The 13,144-nt window shown below is 38.2% G+C and overlaps 1 protein-coding gene across 1 annotated transcript in view; it reads left to right on the top strand.

The window, feature by feature from the left end:
• LOC124594338 (calcineurin-binding protein cabin-1-like) overlaps positions 1–13,144 on the top strand; it is a 244,964-nt gene that overhangs the window by 132,556 nt on the left and 99,264 nt on the right. The window contains exons 18-21 of the mRNA XM_047132739.1: positions 7,205–7,370; positions 8,002–8,191; positions 12,322–12,467; positions 12,552–12,665. Coding sequence (XP_046988695.1) covers positions 7,205–7,370; positions 8,002–8,191; positions 12,322–12,467; positions 12,552–12,665 — 616 coding nt within the window. The remainder of the gene's footprint in view (positions 1–7,204; positions 7,371–8,001; positions 8,192–12,321; positions 12,468–12,551; positions 12,666–13,144) is intronic.

Raw genomic sequence — 13,144 nt, 5'->3', positions numbered from 1 at the left:
AAATTAGAATTCAGTCAGAAATTTTTCACAGTATCCTGACTGATCAAATCTAACAAAAAACAAACATCTGCTGATGAATCCAAGTTTTCATTCTACCCTGTTGGCAGTCGTGAAATCAAATCTTTGTTCATATGTTGAGCAGTGGACCTGAAAATTATTTCCTAATCATAATTTGACAAAAGTGGCACCCAGCATTGTAATCATTGACCTGTCCTGGAGGGAAAAGTATTGTTTGATCCAGAGATAGCCACCAAAGGCTTATGGTCCATAAGCAGAATGAATTTACAACCATAAATGTATTCATGAAACTATTAATTTCAAAAATAATTTTAGGGGCCTTCTTATCAGTCTGATGTAGTTCCTCTGTGTATCTGTGTGTTTCTGATGTGAATGCTACTGGCCTTCCAGAAACATGTTATGGATGAGATGAAATGGTGTCGATATGGTATTTCAAAGCATCTGCTGCAGTTATTAAAGTTTTTCTCAGATCATGTGCCGTAAGATATTTGACCCCTAATAAACTTTGTTTCAGTTAATCAAATGCATGTTGACACTCAAAGTGTTCCAATTCCATTTTGTGCCTGTGCATAATAATTTGTGAAGTGGTCCACTTATGGAAGCTTCATGTGGAATGAACTTTCTGCAGCACATTAACTGTCCTAATAAGGCATGTAATTGCTTGATGTTTTTTTTTTTTTTTTGGGGGGGGGGGGGGGAGGGGTTGAAGCTTTTATAGTTGCTCCAATATGTTGCGGCATTTGCCTAATGCCTTTTGGAGGCAGAATGTGTCCGAAGTATTGCACTTCATAGTGTAAGAATATGCACTTGTCTCTGTGATGCTATAAATTTACCACTCGCAAAATTTTAAAGGCAGGTTCCAAATTATGTACCAGTTCTGGAGTTTTTCGTGTGACATTGATGTCTAGGTAGTTCACAGTGTTTCGGACTTTCCAAATTACTTGTCCTAAGTATCACTGGAATGGACTTGGTGCACTGGCAATCCAAAATGGTAAGCTCTTGGATTGGTATAGACCAAACAGTGTCTTTGTAACAATGAAGCTGTGTGGTTTGTTGTCCAAAGGTATTTGTAAACAAGCCCCATTCAGATACCACTAACTAATTTAGACATTATTTCTTCCTGTTTTGGAATTGGATAAGAATCAATAATGGATTGTGCATTCACTATTGTCCTGAAGTCTCTACAGATCCATGATGTGCCAATCAGTTTATGTACTACCACAAGGTTTCCCACTGGCTGGTGGTAAAGGATTCTTTGGTACCATTTTGTTCTAGGTCAGTGGGTAATGAAGGTTGAGGCCAGGAGGGTTACGGGAACAACCTCCCAAAGTCCCACCATCCGGCCACAGAGGAGCATTCCCCTCGTAACTCAGTACTACCCAGGACTGGAGCGACTGAATTACATTCTCCGCCAGGGTTTTGATTACCTCTCCTCATGCCCTGGAATGAGAAATGTCCTGTTCACTATCCTTCCCACCCCTCCCAGTGTTATTCCGCCATCCACCGAACCTGCACAATATACTCATCCATCCTTACCACCCCCTGCTCCCAATCCCTCACCTCTGTGATAGACCTAGATGCAAGACCTGTCCCATGCATCCTCCTACCACCACCTATTCCAGTCTGGTCACTAACATCACGTATCTCATCAAAGGCAGTGCTATCTGTGAAACCAGTCGTGTGATCTACAAACTAAGCTGCAACCACTGCATTGCATTCTATGTAGGCATGACAATCAACAAGCTGTCTGTCTGTATGAATGGCCACATACAAACTGTGGCCAAGAAAAAAGTGGACCACCCTGTTGCTGAAACACTGCCAAACGTGATATCCTTCATTTCGGTAACTGCTTCACAGTCTGTGCCATAGGGATCCTTCCCACCAACACCAGCTTTTCTGAATTACTCAAGTGGGAACTTTCCCTGCAATACATCCTACGTTCTCGTAACCCTCCTGGCCTCAACCTTCGTTAGTCACTGTCCTAACCCATCCAGCCCCTTCCCTGTTCCCATTCCAGCACTACACAACTGTCATTCCACCACCACACCCAGTGTTTTTATTTCTCTTCTTTTCCACTACTTCTCGCCCCCCCTCCCAATTCCCTCCCCACCTTTCCTCTGCCCTCTGTTTAAATTGCAGCACTTCACTGTTCACCACCCCCACCATACTCTCTCTCCCCCTCCCTGCCCTAGCTCCCTCCTTACCCCCACCCAGTCGCCACTCCCATCATGCACTGGTGCTGCTGCTTGCAGTGTGGTTGCAGTTGCCAGAGACCACAGTCATGTGTGTGAGTTGCGTTTGCATGTGTGTGTGTGTGTGTGTGTGTGTGTGTGTGTGTGTGTGTGTGTGAGAGAGAGAGAGAGAGAGAGAGAGAGCCTTTTCGTCATGACTATTTGTGATTCAGCATCTCCCCTATATGGTGAGTAGCAGCTTTGCTTATAATAATATTGTTAAATTCCATGCTGGATTTTCGATTGTCTGGTTTAGTTAATTAAATTATTAATGAGATCCGTGAGGCTGATGCTGCAAAACTAAATACTGGACATCGGCTCAATTTTTATAAGGGACAAATGAAGCTCTCCTTCTTCAGAAATATTCAGGTGGTTTCTTTGATCATAATCTAATTACCAGCACTAATGCCCGATTCCACAAGGTATGATATAGAGAAAGTGATTAACAAACTGAATATCATTTTCACTTACTTGGTCATAAGATAGGCTTTTTTGTCTTAGGTTTTCATATCACCGCTAATCAAACATATATCTACTTTCTTCATCATATTTAATTTCTAACAGTTCTTCGTGGCAAGTTGTACTACCCTCTTCATTACTTGCAGTAAAACGAATTTCCAACCAGTCATACACTTTCAGTTTCAAAATATCTTCAATTTGTTTTTCTGTGCCCAGTTTAAGTTTACTGAGATGACTATTGAATCTATTTATATCCTCTGAAATTACATAATCTTTTATAGAGCATAATTTGGAAAGTGATACAATCTTCTCTTCAGTAGGTTATAAGGGAGTAGTTCAGTGTTTTCAATAAACAATGACATAATACTTTGGTTACCTGTAAGACTATCTTACCTTCTTGAAGCTGCAAATTGACATAATGAAATGTGTTGAATATTCCTACGAAATAAAAGTCATCTTTCTTTACTGCTTTTACCTGGTGACACAGATTGGTATAATTATAACTTTCAAAAATGGCATAACACTACTATTTCATGCTACAAAATTCGCCAAAGATGTACCCTTTCACAGCCACTGAACTTCTGTATCTAAAGGAAACCTAATAACATCTTCATTACTGTCCTGGCAAAGCTGTTGAAGCTTCCAATCACTTTTTGAATTGCATTTGATCTGGTTTATGGTTTGAATGATTATAGTTGAGGATGAATGGAGACTTGTACTTAGATATTTTCCTACAAGATGTTATCTGTGCATCCCACAGTGAATACATAAAACATCCTTCAAATAAGTGACAAATCCATGACAGTGACCTACCATTGATGCATGCAACAGTATTTCAGAGGAATAATATTTTTTGTAAAGTATGATTTCACAGTATTAAGATAATCCAGTGAGATTTATTGTGAATAGCATTTCTTCCCAAAATGTATTGCTTTTGTCAAAATAAAAAGGCATGTGCCATCAATAAAGCATTATTATCTACAATACTAGACTTGTTGACTTGCATGGAAAATGAAGAGTTTTAAAGAATATGTACGAAGTTTCTTCCAACATTAATTGCCATTTCTTCAGTTTGTTACTTTGCTGTGCTATCACTTAGGGACAACGTTTTTAGAATTCCAGGTGTACTCTGGCGTGTTACTATTGAGGTAAATCCTTTTATAGGGGGTATTATTACAGTTTCTCCGATATTATAGCTTTCACCACTTTTTGTAACTAATTGTAAAATGCAATAAGTGGCAATTAAGCCATCTCCATTCGTTGCATGTTGCTTCTTAAATGATGTGCTGGTTGTTGAACACTTTATAACTTTTTTGTGTATTTCCAGACAATATTCAGTGAGTATGTCCTTGACATTTGGATGCTTTGTAGAAAGGTGTTCTCGCAAACGAGTTGGCTTCATTGTCTTATTTAATAATATTTTATGGCACAATAAACACAGTGGATGTTAAACTTCTTGGCAGATTAAAACTGTGTGCCGGACCGAGACTCGAACTCAGGACCTTTGCCTTTCGCAGGCAAGTGCTCTACCAACTGAGCTACCCAGGCACGACTCACGCCCCGTCCTCACAGCTTCACTTCTGCCAGTACCTCGTCTCCTACCTTCCAAACTTAACAGAAGCTCTCCTGTGAACCTTGCAGAACTAGCACTCCGGAAAGAAAGGATATTGTGGAGACATGGCTTAGCCACAGCCTGGGGGATGTTTCCAGAATGAGATTTTCACTCTGGAGCGGAGTGTGCGCTGATGTGAAACTTCCTGGCAGATTAAAACTGTGTCCCAGACCGAGACTCGAACTCGGGACCTTTGCCTTTCGCAGGCAAGTGCTCTACCAGGTCCCGAGTTCGAGTCTCGGTCCGGCACACAGTTTTAATCTGCCAGGAAGTTTCATATCAGCGCACACTCCGCTGCAGACTGAAAATCTCATTCTGGAAACATCCCCCCAGGCTGTGGCTAAGCCATGTCTCCACAATGTCCTTTCTTTCAGGAGTGCTAGTTCTACAAGGTTCACAGGAGAGCTTCTGTTAAGATTGGAAGGTAGGAGACGAGGTACTGGCAGAAGTAAAGCTGTGAGGACGGGGCGTGAGTCGTGCCTGGGTAGCTCAGTTGGTAGAGCACTTGCCCGCGAAAGGCAAAGATCCCGAGTTCGAGTCTCGGTCTGGCACACAGTTTTAATCTGCCAGGAAGTTTCATATCAGTGCACACTCCGCTGTGAAAATCTCATACAGTGGATGTTGTTTATTTACAAAAGATTCTATGAACCCACCTTCAGATACTCTGGTAAATTGCCATGACTTTTTTTTTTTTTTTTGGGTACATGGGCTCACAATATTTTGTTTGAAGCTGTAGGCACGTGCTCACTCTCACAGATCTACTGAATACTGACCAGTGGAGATGCAAACAAAAAAGCCTGTGAAACTTCCTGGCAGATTAAAACTGTGTGCCCGACCGAGACTCGAACTCGGGACCTTTGCCATGTCTCCGCTATATCCTTTCTTTCAGGAGTGCTAGTTCTGCAAGGTTCGCAGAAGAGCTTCTGTAAAGTTTGGAAGGTAGGAGACGAGATACTGGCAGAAGTAAAGCTGTGAGTACCGGGCGTGAGTCGTGCTTCGGTAGCTCAGATGGTAGAGCACTTGCCCGCGAAAGGCAAAGGTCCCGAGTTCGAGTCTCGGTCGGGCACACAGTTTTAACCTGCCAGGAAGTTTCATATCAGCGCACACTCCGCTGCAGAGTGAAAATCTCATTCTGAAAAAAGCCTGTCTTTTTTGTTAGTTACTGGGCACGCCTCTCATGCACCATGGATTAGGTTTGGGGTGGTGATGGTATCAGCTACCAGCTCTACGTATTTATTACATCTGGGTGGTGCGGGAGAAGATGTCCGAGCTATTCTGTGATGAGGCTTTTTTTGTTTGTGGTCACACTTTTTGTACCATGTAGTTTCACTTATGTTACATGAACTAAACTTATGCGTGGGCAATACAAATAGTATGTCTTCCGAAATGTGAACTGTCTGGGGGAATTTTATGAAAAATCAAATGAAATTTTTTAAAGGTCTTACCACATACTGCCCACTATCAAAAGTTGAAATGCCCACTAGTGGTTAGTAGGGGTTAGGTTGACTACCACTGATCTAGGCAGTCAAGTTCCTGTTTGACTTTATCACCTAACATAAAGGGAATAGTGCATATTTTACAAAATTTTGGCTCAGGGTTTGGCTTCAGTGTGATGGGTGCCTCCTAATTTACAATGCTACTTGTTGCTTCTGAAAAAAAATTGTCTTATTTTTGCAATTGTTTTTGTAACCATTCAGTTGGAACATCAGTATGAATCTGATTTAATCCTTTACAGATTGTGAAGCCTAGTGTATTGAAGAGACCAAGGCCCACAAATGTGTTGCTTTCTGTGAATTGAGAAGTTCTCTGAATCTTACCTGTTAGGTGAATACGCTGAAGTACTGCTTGAACTTCCGTAAAGTTAAAATTCATTAACAATGAGGAAAAAGTTTGGGAGGTGTGGGGACACACAAATGTGGACAACTTTCCATTTTGTGTGTCATGGAATTGAGTTTCATAGCTGTATTGCCTTGAGGTGAATATAATTTTTGGGATAATTTACCTATGTTATTTGAAGGTAGCATTCAAATGATCTCACAGTTTGTGGGACATCTAAAAATAACCTCATGCAGACTGTCTCCGCTGCCAGTCTCCATGAATGTCATCACAAAACAGTCTCTGCTACCAAATAGGGCCACCCATTGGTTGATCAGACAGCACAACCAAATAGATTGAATTCTTTCTTTTGACATAAAACATTCTGAATTTTGTTGCTAATCCACTAAACTTTGCTAATTTCTTATATCATCTTCATCTCTCTCATACATTGCTCCCACTCCTCTCAACTGTTGACTGGTGTTTTGTAAATTGCACCTCTCCCTTTTATCTACCTTTATTTTTACAATTTTGTGGCCTATAGATAATTTCTACTATTGTTCTATTTTTTTAAATTTGTGCTTTAAGCAATATCTCTTTTATAACAATCTTTTTGATAGCTTCTTCCTTCATAATATGTTAGCCTTTCTTTCCTCTCCACTTACACTAGAACTGTGTACTGTATCTTGCCTTTTCTGTTACATTTTCCTTGCCTGTAGTTTTTTCAAGCTTGTACTCCGACTCCCCCCTTCCCTCAAGATTTTTTTTCTGCATTCAATATGAGCAACATTTAAATTCACGATAACATCAAGTACATCTTGAAAAACAGAAATTGTGTGTGTCTTTCCAAGGCTTCCTGTGCTTTTGAAAATAATTTATAATGTGAAGCGAAGAAAGTATTGTCTTTGTTCAGTGTCTTCTAAGAATAAGTTTTACTTCCAGCCAGATAAGTGATGACACATTCCGTCTTAAATCATCTTCAGTCCACACTAGACAGTGTTTTATTTGTCTTTGCTTATTATATAAATTCTTTGAAAACTGAATATGAGTAGATGAACTATGTTTACAGACATTCATGGTGTTGCTCTAATGAAGGTGCACTTCTGCTGCATACAATGGATGTTGTTATACCAAAGATCCACACTCCTGAATTGTGTCTGTTACGTGAGCAACTTGTCCCATATATGGAGCAAATCTTCTATTGCCTTTATGCACATCCAAGCAAAAAAACAAAGGTATGCTTGCATTTCTGTTGCTATACTATTATTAATGATCATTTGTTTGTGTGTATCACATGTGACACTACCTCACTGCAATTGAATAATATATAAAGATTGAATGTGTTATATGTTAGCTTTTACCTCCACACAGATTCACTCCATCGAGCAAAATATTTGTAACTGCTTGTGAAAGTAAAGATCTTTGGATGGTATTCATTTAAAAGGTGCTTTTTAACATGAGATATTTTTAAATAGGTGGTAAACAATAAATGCTTGTAAAATATGAACTCCTGCAACATTTGATTGAGCAGATATGGGTATGATGTGTACAATTTTTTTCTTACAAATATACTATTGCTACAGGTACAATGACATCGGCACTTTAGGTTTAGGATAGTCAGAAAGGGTGTAAAGCTGCTGTTGGTGAATAATGATAGCTGTTAGCACAGTAGTAATTACAACACAATATTTGCAGTGTTTGCTCCACTCATTAATTTAACTCAGAAACTCAGAATTACCTTTTTTAAAATTCTGGTTGTGTCCTTGGCAAGGTTGTACTGTTGTTAATGACAGATTTAGATACATCTATAAAAGTATCCACTAAGATTTTAAATGAATAATTTACCTACTTTCCCATTCATCCTAGGCACGCTACCTTCAAGATCATGGGGTACCCCAAATATCATTGACCTGGGAAAGGGCAGTGCAGATATTCCAGTTTTATAAACCAGTACAGCTGCCAGAGTTTGACTCATACAGAGTGGCATCAATAACAGCAGACGTAGAAGTCCTCTTTAAGCGCATCATACAGCTTGTGCCTCAGCAAAGTGACCCAGGTGAACTATTAATAATATTAACTATATTTTAGTATTGGACATTTTTTCATGTGTATTTAAAATTTCCCAGTCTGAAAACAGGTAACGGTGCAGTTTCTGATATTATAATGTAGAAGGCTTGATCGGACCTTTTAGTTACAAAATTAGTCAAGTGCAATTAATTGCCTGACAATAGCATGGAATTTTACAATGAATGTTTTCATGACAAGTTATTGTTAAATTTTCTGGGTTGTATGGTCATTCTCCATGAAACTTTTTTGTTTCTGACATTTCATCCGGAGCTACATTGGACATCTTCAGAGACACTCCTGGTTCAGTTGAGTCTTGCTGACATTTAAAGATTTTTTAAACCTATGATCCTATACAGAAAATTTCATGTTAGTTGCTGGTGGCCCTCCATCTTGTGTGATCATGCTCCTGAAACTTTTTTGTTCCTAAAGTTCTGTCTAGAGCTGCATTGGATGTCTGCAGAGAAGCTCCTGATTTGGCTCAGACTTTCTGAAAGTTTCATGGAGCATGACTTTGCAGCCCAGAACATCACCATCAGCTAACACACAATAAATAAAAAAGCCATTAAAAGTAAACAGAACATTATTTATAAAGAAACAGTATTTAGATACATAGAAAATTTTATGAAGGGTGGTTTGCCAACTAAAAATTCAACAACTTTGTTAATCTGAAATTCTGGATGACTTGCTATAGTTTTGATGTTCTTTCTGCATGGCTTAACTTTCCATGTTATAATAATTTTATCTGGAGGTGTTACAGTTTATGTGTATTTTTAATGTCCTTGTTTAACACATATACAGTAATTGTTATTTTATTTTTTCTTGTGCAGTGAGTCCCATGTAAAGTTTTTATTAAATTACTGCATCACCTATTTCATGGGCAAGAGAATGTTACAAAATATTTCTCTTACTTTGCTCCTCTATGGTCATGGTTCTGGGAACATAGAAATCTCTTTTGAGTATTAAAATATAGAAAACACTAAAGTTAAAAGTTCCATTTCCCGTTTTGTATTTATTTTCCTTCGAACATCCATAATGTTTAATGCTTCAAGTATACATGTTTGTTACACTTCTTCACAAGATTACTTCAATTAATTAGCTACATATAATAATAGTTAGTGTGCCACACATAACGGCAGATATTGTTAATGGCAGAGCTCATGACAAAAGCTTCTGTTTCTTTTTGCTGATGAATGTGAACTAACATATCTGGTGTTGTCTCCATGTTTGAAAGGAAACAGATAAAATAACACAAAGGGTGATATAAATCTTGGTATTATGTAATATAGATGACAACATCTATAAAATATCACATATCTATATGAATTTGAATTTGCTATGATAGAGATGCAAAATAAAACTGAGATACCACATGTTAGGTATAGAATTCAAGCTATGTTATGCTTCCATAACCTACTAATTTCATGCATATTGGAGAAGTCGAAATATGTAGGAGAACATGAATTGTAACTTATTACATTTCAGAAATGGTGCACAGCAAAAGGGGTAACACAGATGTGTTCATTCCAACTCCTGTTACTACACAATCACACTTGTTGCAAATGGAAGGAAAAATTCAAGTGAAACATTACAATAATGGAAATTTGTGATTGAAACAGCAAACAAAAACAAGAAAAATGCAACCACCCATCTGCTGATGGGTAGATGAATGATGGGTGGCTTTTAGGCACGGACTAGCAAACTGCACTAGTTTCCTAGTAACAATACTCCCCCCCCCCTGCACTCCAACCAAACATTAACTCTTGGAGAAAACATGTGACATTCAAGATTTGTAGATGTGAAAGTAGATTTTTTACTATGATAGCAATACTTAGTTACTTTCACTTTTATGTGATCAGGCTCAGTGGACTGTATGCTGCTACAAGTTTCCTTCTCCATTGTCTTCTGTCCATCGCTGCCCTGTCACTGACTGTTGCAGGTCTTCATGGAGATCATCCCTCCACCTTTTCCTTGGTCTTCCTGGTGGCCTCCTGCCTGTGAGTAAGAAATCCAGGAGCTTCCTTGGCCACTTGTCTTCCTTCTGACCTACATGACCAGCCCACTGTATTTGCTTGCATCTTATGATTCCTGTTACATTGGCATCTCAGTACAGTTCGTCTAACTCATGGTTGTCTGATCCTCCATTCACTGTCGTTTGCGTCCAACACCAGATGAATGATCTTCCACAGTACTTATCTCTCAAATAAGAAAAGTTTATGAAAGTCCTGCTTATGAGTACTCCATCCTGATGTTGTTGAATAGTCAGAACTAGATAATCTGTATATATTTAAGATAATTCTCATTTATTGTTCTGTCTCAGTTGCACAATTTTTTGATTCGATACATGTTTTGATCACTCTGGATCATCTTCAGATCTTAAATAAAATGAAACTGAATATGTACCACCTAATATTTTACAATAGTAGAAAAGAAAATATTTGTACACAAATTTAGAATTTACCTAATTAATTGCATCAGCAATTCTTTTTTTTGTGTTTTTGCAGATGCAGTTGATCTTTTAAATAGATAGTCGTTGGAGGTAGGGAGTGGAAAGGGGGAGGGAAATGGAGTGATACTGACTGGAGGAGGGACAAGGAAGCAGGGGGGGGGGGGGGGGGGGTGTCATGAGTTTAAAAAGAGAGGTCATGTCAAAATTCTAGAATGTATAATTATGTAAAACTTCTCAATGAACACTAATAGTGTAGAACAATGTGTTTGTAAAATGTAAGAGGTATAAAATAGCGAAATTACAAAATGTATCAAGGGAAGATTGAGAGCGGAGAAAGAAGGCAGTAAAGCTTGTGTGTACAGTAAGCAACATTGCTCCAGGGTATGACACTGCGCATAGCCTCCAGCAATAGAGAATGACAAGGAGTACACATTTCCTATAATGTCTTTGTTTTGAAATTAAGAATGATCAATGTGGTTCCAAAATGGAGAGTTAGTTAAAATGCTATACTATTCACACAATGACTATAGTAACACCCCATATACAATGTGGTTGCTGGCCTCCTCCTTATACAGATGTGAAAGTGGCTGTCATGTAAAAGGCATTCAGTTCATTGCTGTACAAAGCAATGTTTCCACCTCATATCTGCTCTGAGAGTTAATCGTTTCTGGGATAGCAAAAGAGAGAGAGAGAGAGAGAGAGAGAGAGAGAGAGAGAGAGAGAGATCAAAAATGTAACAACATTACAATGCAGAGGGTTGGGAGCTCACTATATTGTGGAACTTGACCATAACAAGGTTAAGGAAGCACATGCTACAGATCCAAAACAAAAACAATACCTTATATGGCAATGCGTTAAGGTCCAGCGAGCCAAAGCTGTATCGTAGCAATATAAGGATGAGGCCAGCAACCTTAAAGCAACCACTGTTCCCCCACAGCACTCAAAATGTGGACTCATAGGTATCACAGACATGTAAGAAGACAATTATTCACGCATTAAATACTACCATAACTTGATTAATAATTTAAATGTATATTTGGGCAGGAAGAATCGTGTTTTTACATGCTTTTGATATTCAGCAGTGATCACTTAGGTGTGAAGATTAGAAGTGAATCAGGCTGAATGGTGTATTGCACTACATGCTACATTTGTAAAGTTAAATATATTATTTCAGTTAATTTTTTTCTTGTTACTTGCCGTATACCTGAATGTGTTAACAAGTAGCATTCTGAGAAAGTTATATGGTACTCCATTTTGCCATTTTCTTATATACAATTTAATTAGCATATAAAATATCCTTATTCAAATCGTGGATCTTATAAATAAGCCTTTACATTGATCTGTGTAGTAACTTCGTACAAACTTATGAGACTTGCTTTTGGTTAATGACTTAAAATTGTTGTATATATAATTATCAATTATGCTGCCTAAAATTACTTTGCTGCAGTTGCTTATACAATAAACTTTTTAATACCGTAGTTGAAAGAAATGTTTGTGAAGTGCTTGTAGTTTGTAATAGTGCTGATTTGTGCAGTCTGGCAGTCACTTGATTGTTATCTTATAAAGTGCACTCTGTATCTTGCTATTTTCAGATTATATTATAGGTGTAAAAATATTTTGTGTAATATGCTGTTATAATGAAATTATTGTTGTGGTTTGAATGTTCTCTTCAGTTCTCTTGGTGGATCGAATGAGCCAATATATTGAGGGGCATCTGAAGGAAATACCATGCCCACCAAGTACTTATGTACGACTTTCTCCGAAGATAGCAAGCATATATTATCTTCTTGGGGATTATTATTTCAAAAACAATGATTGGGTTTGTAATTTACTATTTGCTATAACTTCCTCTTATAAATGTATTCATGATCACTGTGTGCTCTAACTTTGTTTTTAATTTTAGCCTAAAGCAATTCGTCACTACCTGCTAGATGTCTGTGTTAACCCAATTCGTCTGGATTCTTGGGCTGGAATGGCACTGGCTCGTGGCAGTCAACTGGAAACAAGACTGAATTCTGTATGTACTTTTTATTTTGGTAACCTGTTGTTTGACAAACCATGTTAGATTACTCATATTGTTCATGTTTTTACTACATACATGCTCATTCTAAAGACTAACAACTTCTCAATGCAACTTCTCTTTTCTTCATTCTGAAAACTAATGACTTGTTAGTGCCGCATCTCTCTTCTGTCACTGGCTTTTCATTTCAGTTCCATGTAATTGTCATATATTATACCTTCTCAATATTTTCCAAATACTTCACCCTATACTGCCCTGTTCTTTTCTTTCCTAGCACTTTCCCCTCAGGAATGTTAATGATGAATGTGTTCCATCTGATGACATGTCTAGTAAATTTTATTTTTCTCTGTTCAATTTTCTTTAATAATTTTCTCTTGTCATTTCCCGCAATATCCACATTTCAGTGGCTTCAAGCCAGTTTCTTTCCAATTTACATGGAGTCCAACTTTCACTTCCATTAAGCAGTGTACTCCTTA

Source organism: Schistocerca americana, chromosome 1, assembly GCF_021461395.2.
Source record: "Schistocerca americana isolate TAMUIC-IGC-003095 chromosome 1, iqSchAmer2.1, whole genome shotgun sequence".
Taxonomy (NCBI): domain Eukaryota; kingdom Metazoa; phylum Arthropoda; class Insecta; order Orthoptera; family Acrididae; genus Schistocerca; species Schistocerca americana.
Note: the sequence above shows the minus strand (reverse complement) of the source record. Positions and strands in the feature narration are given on the sequence as shown.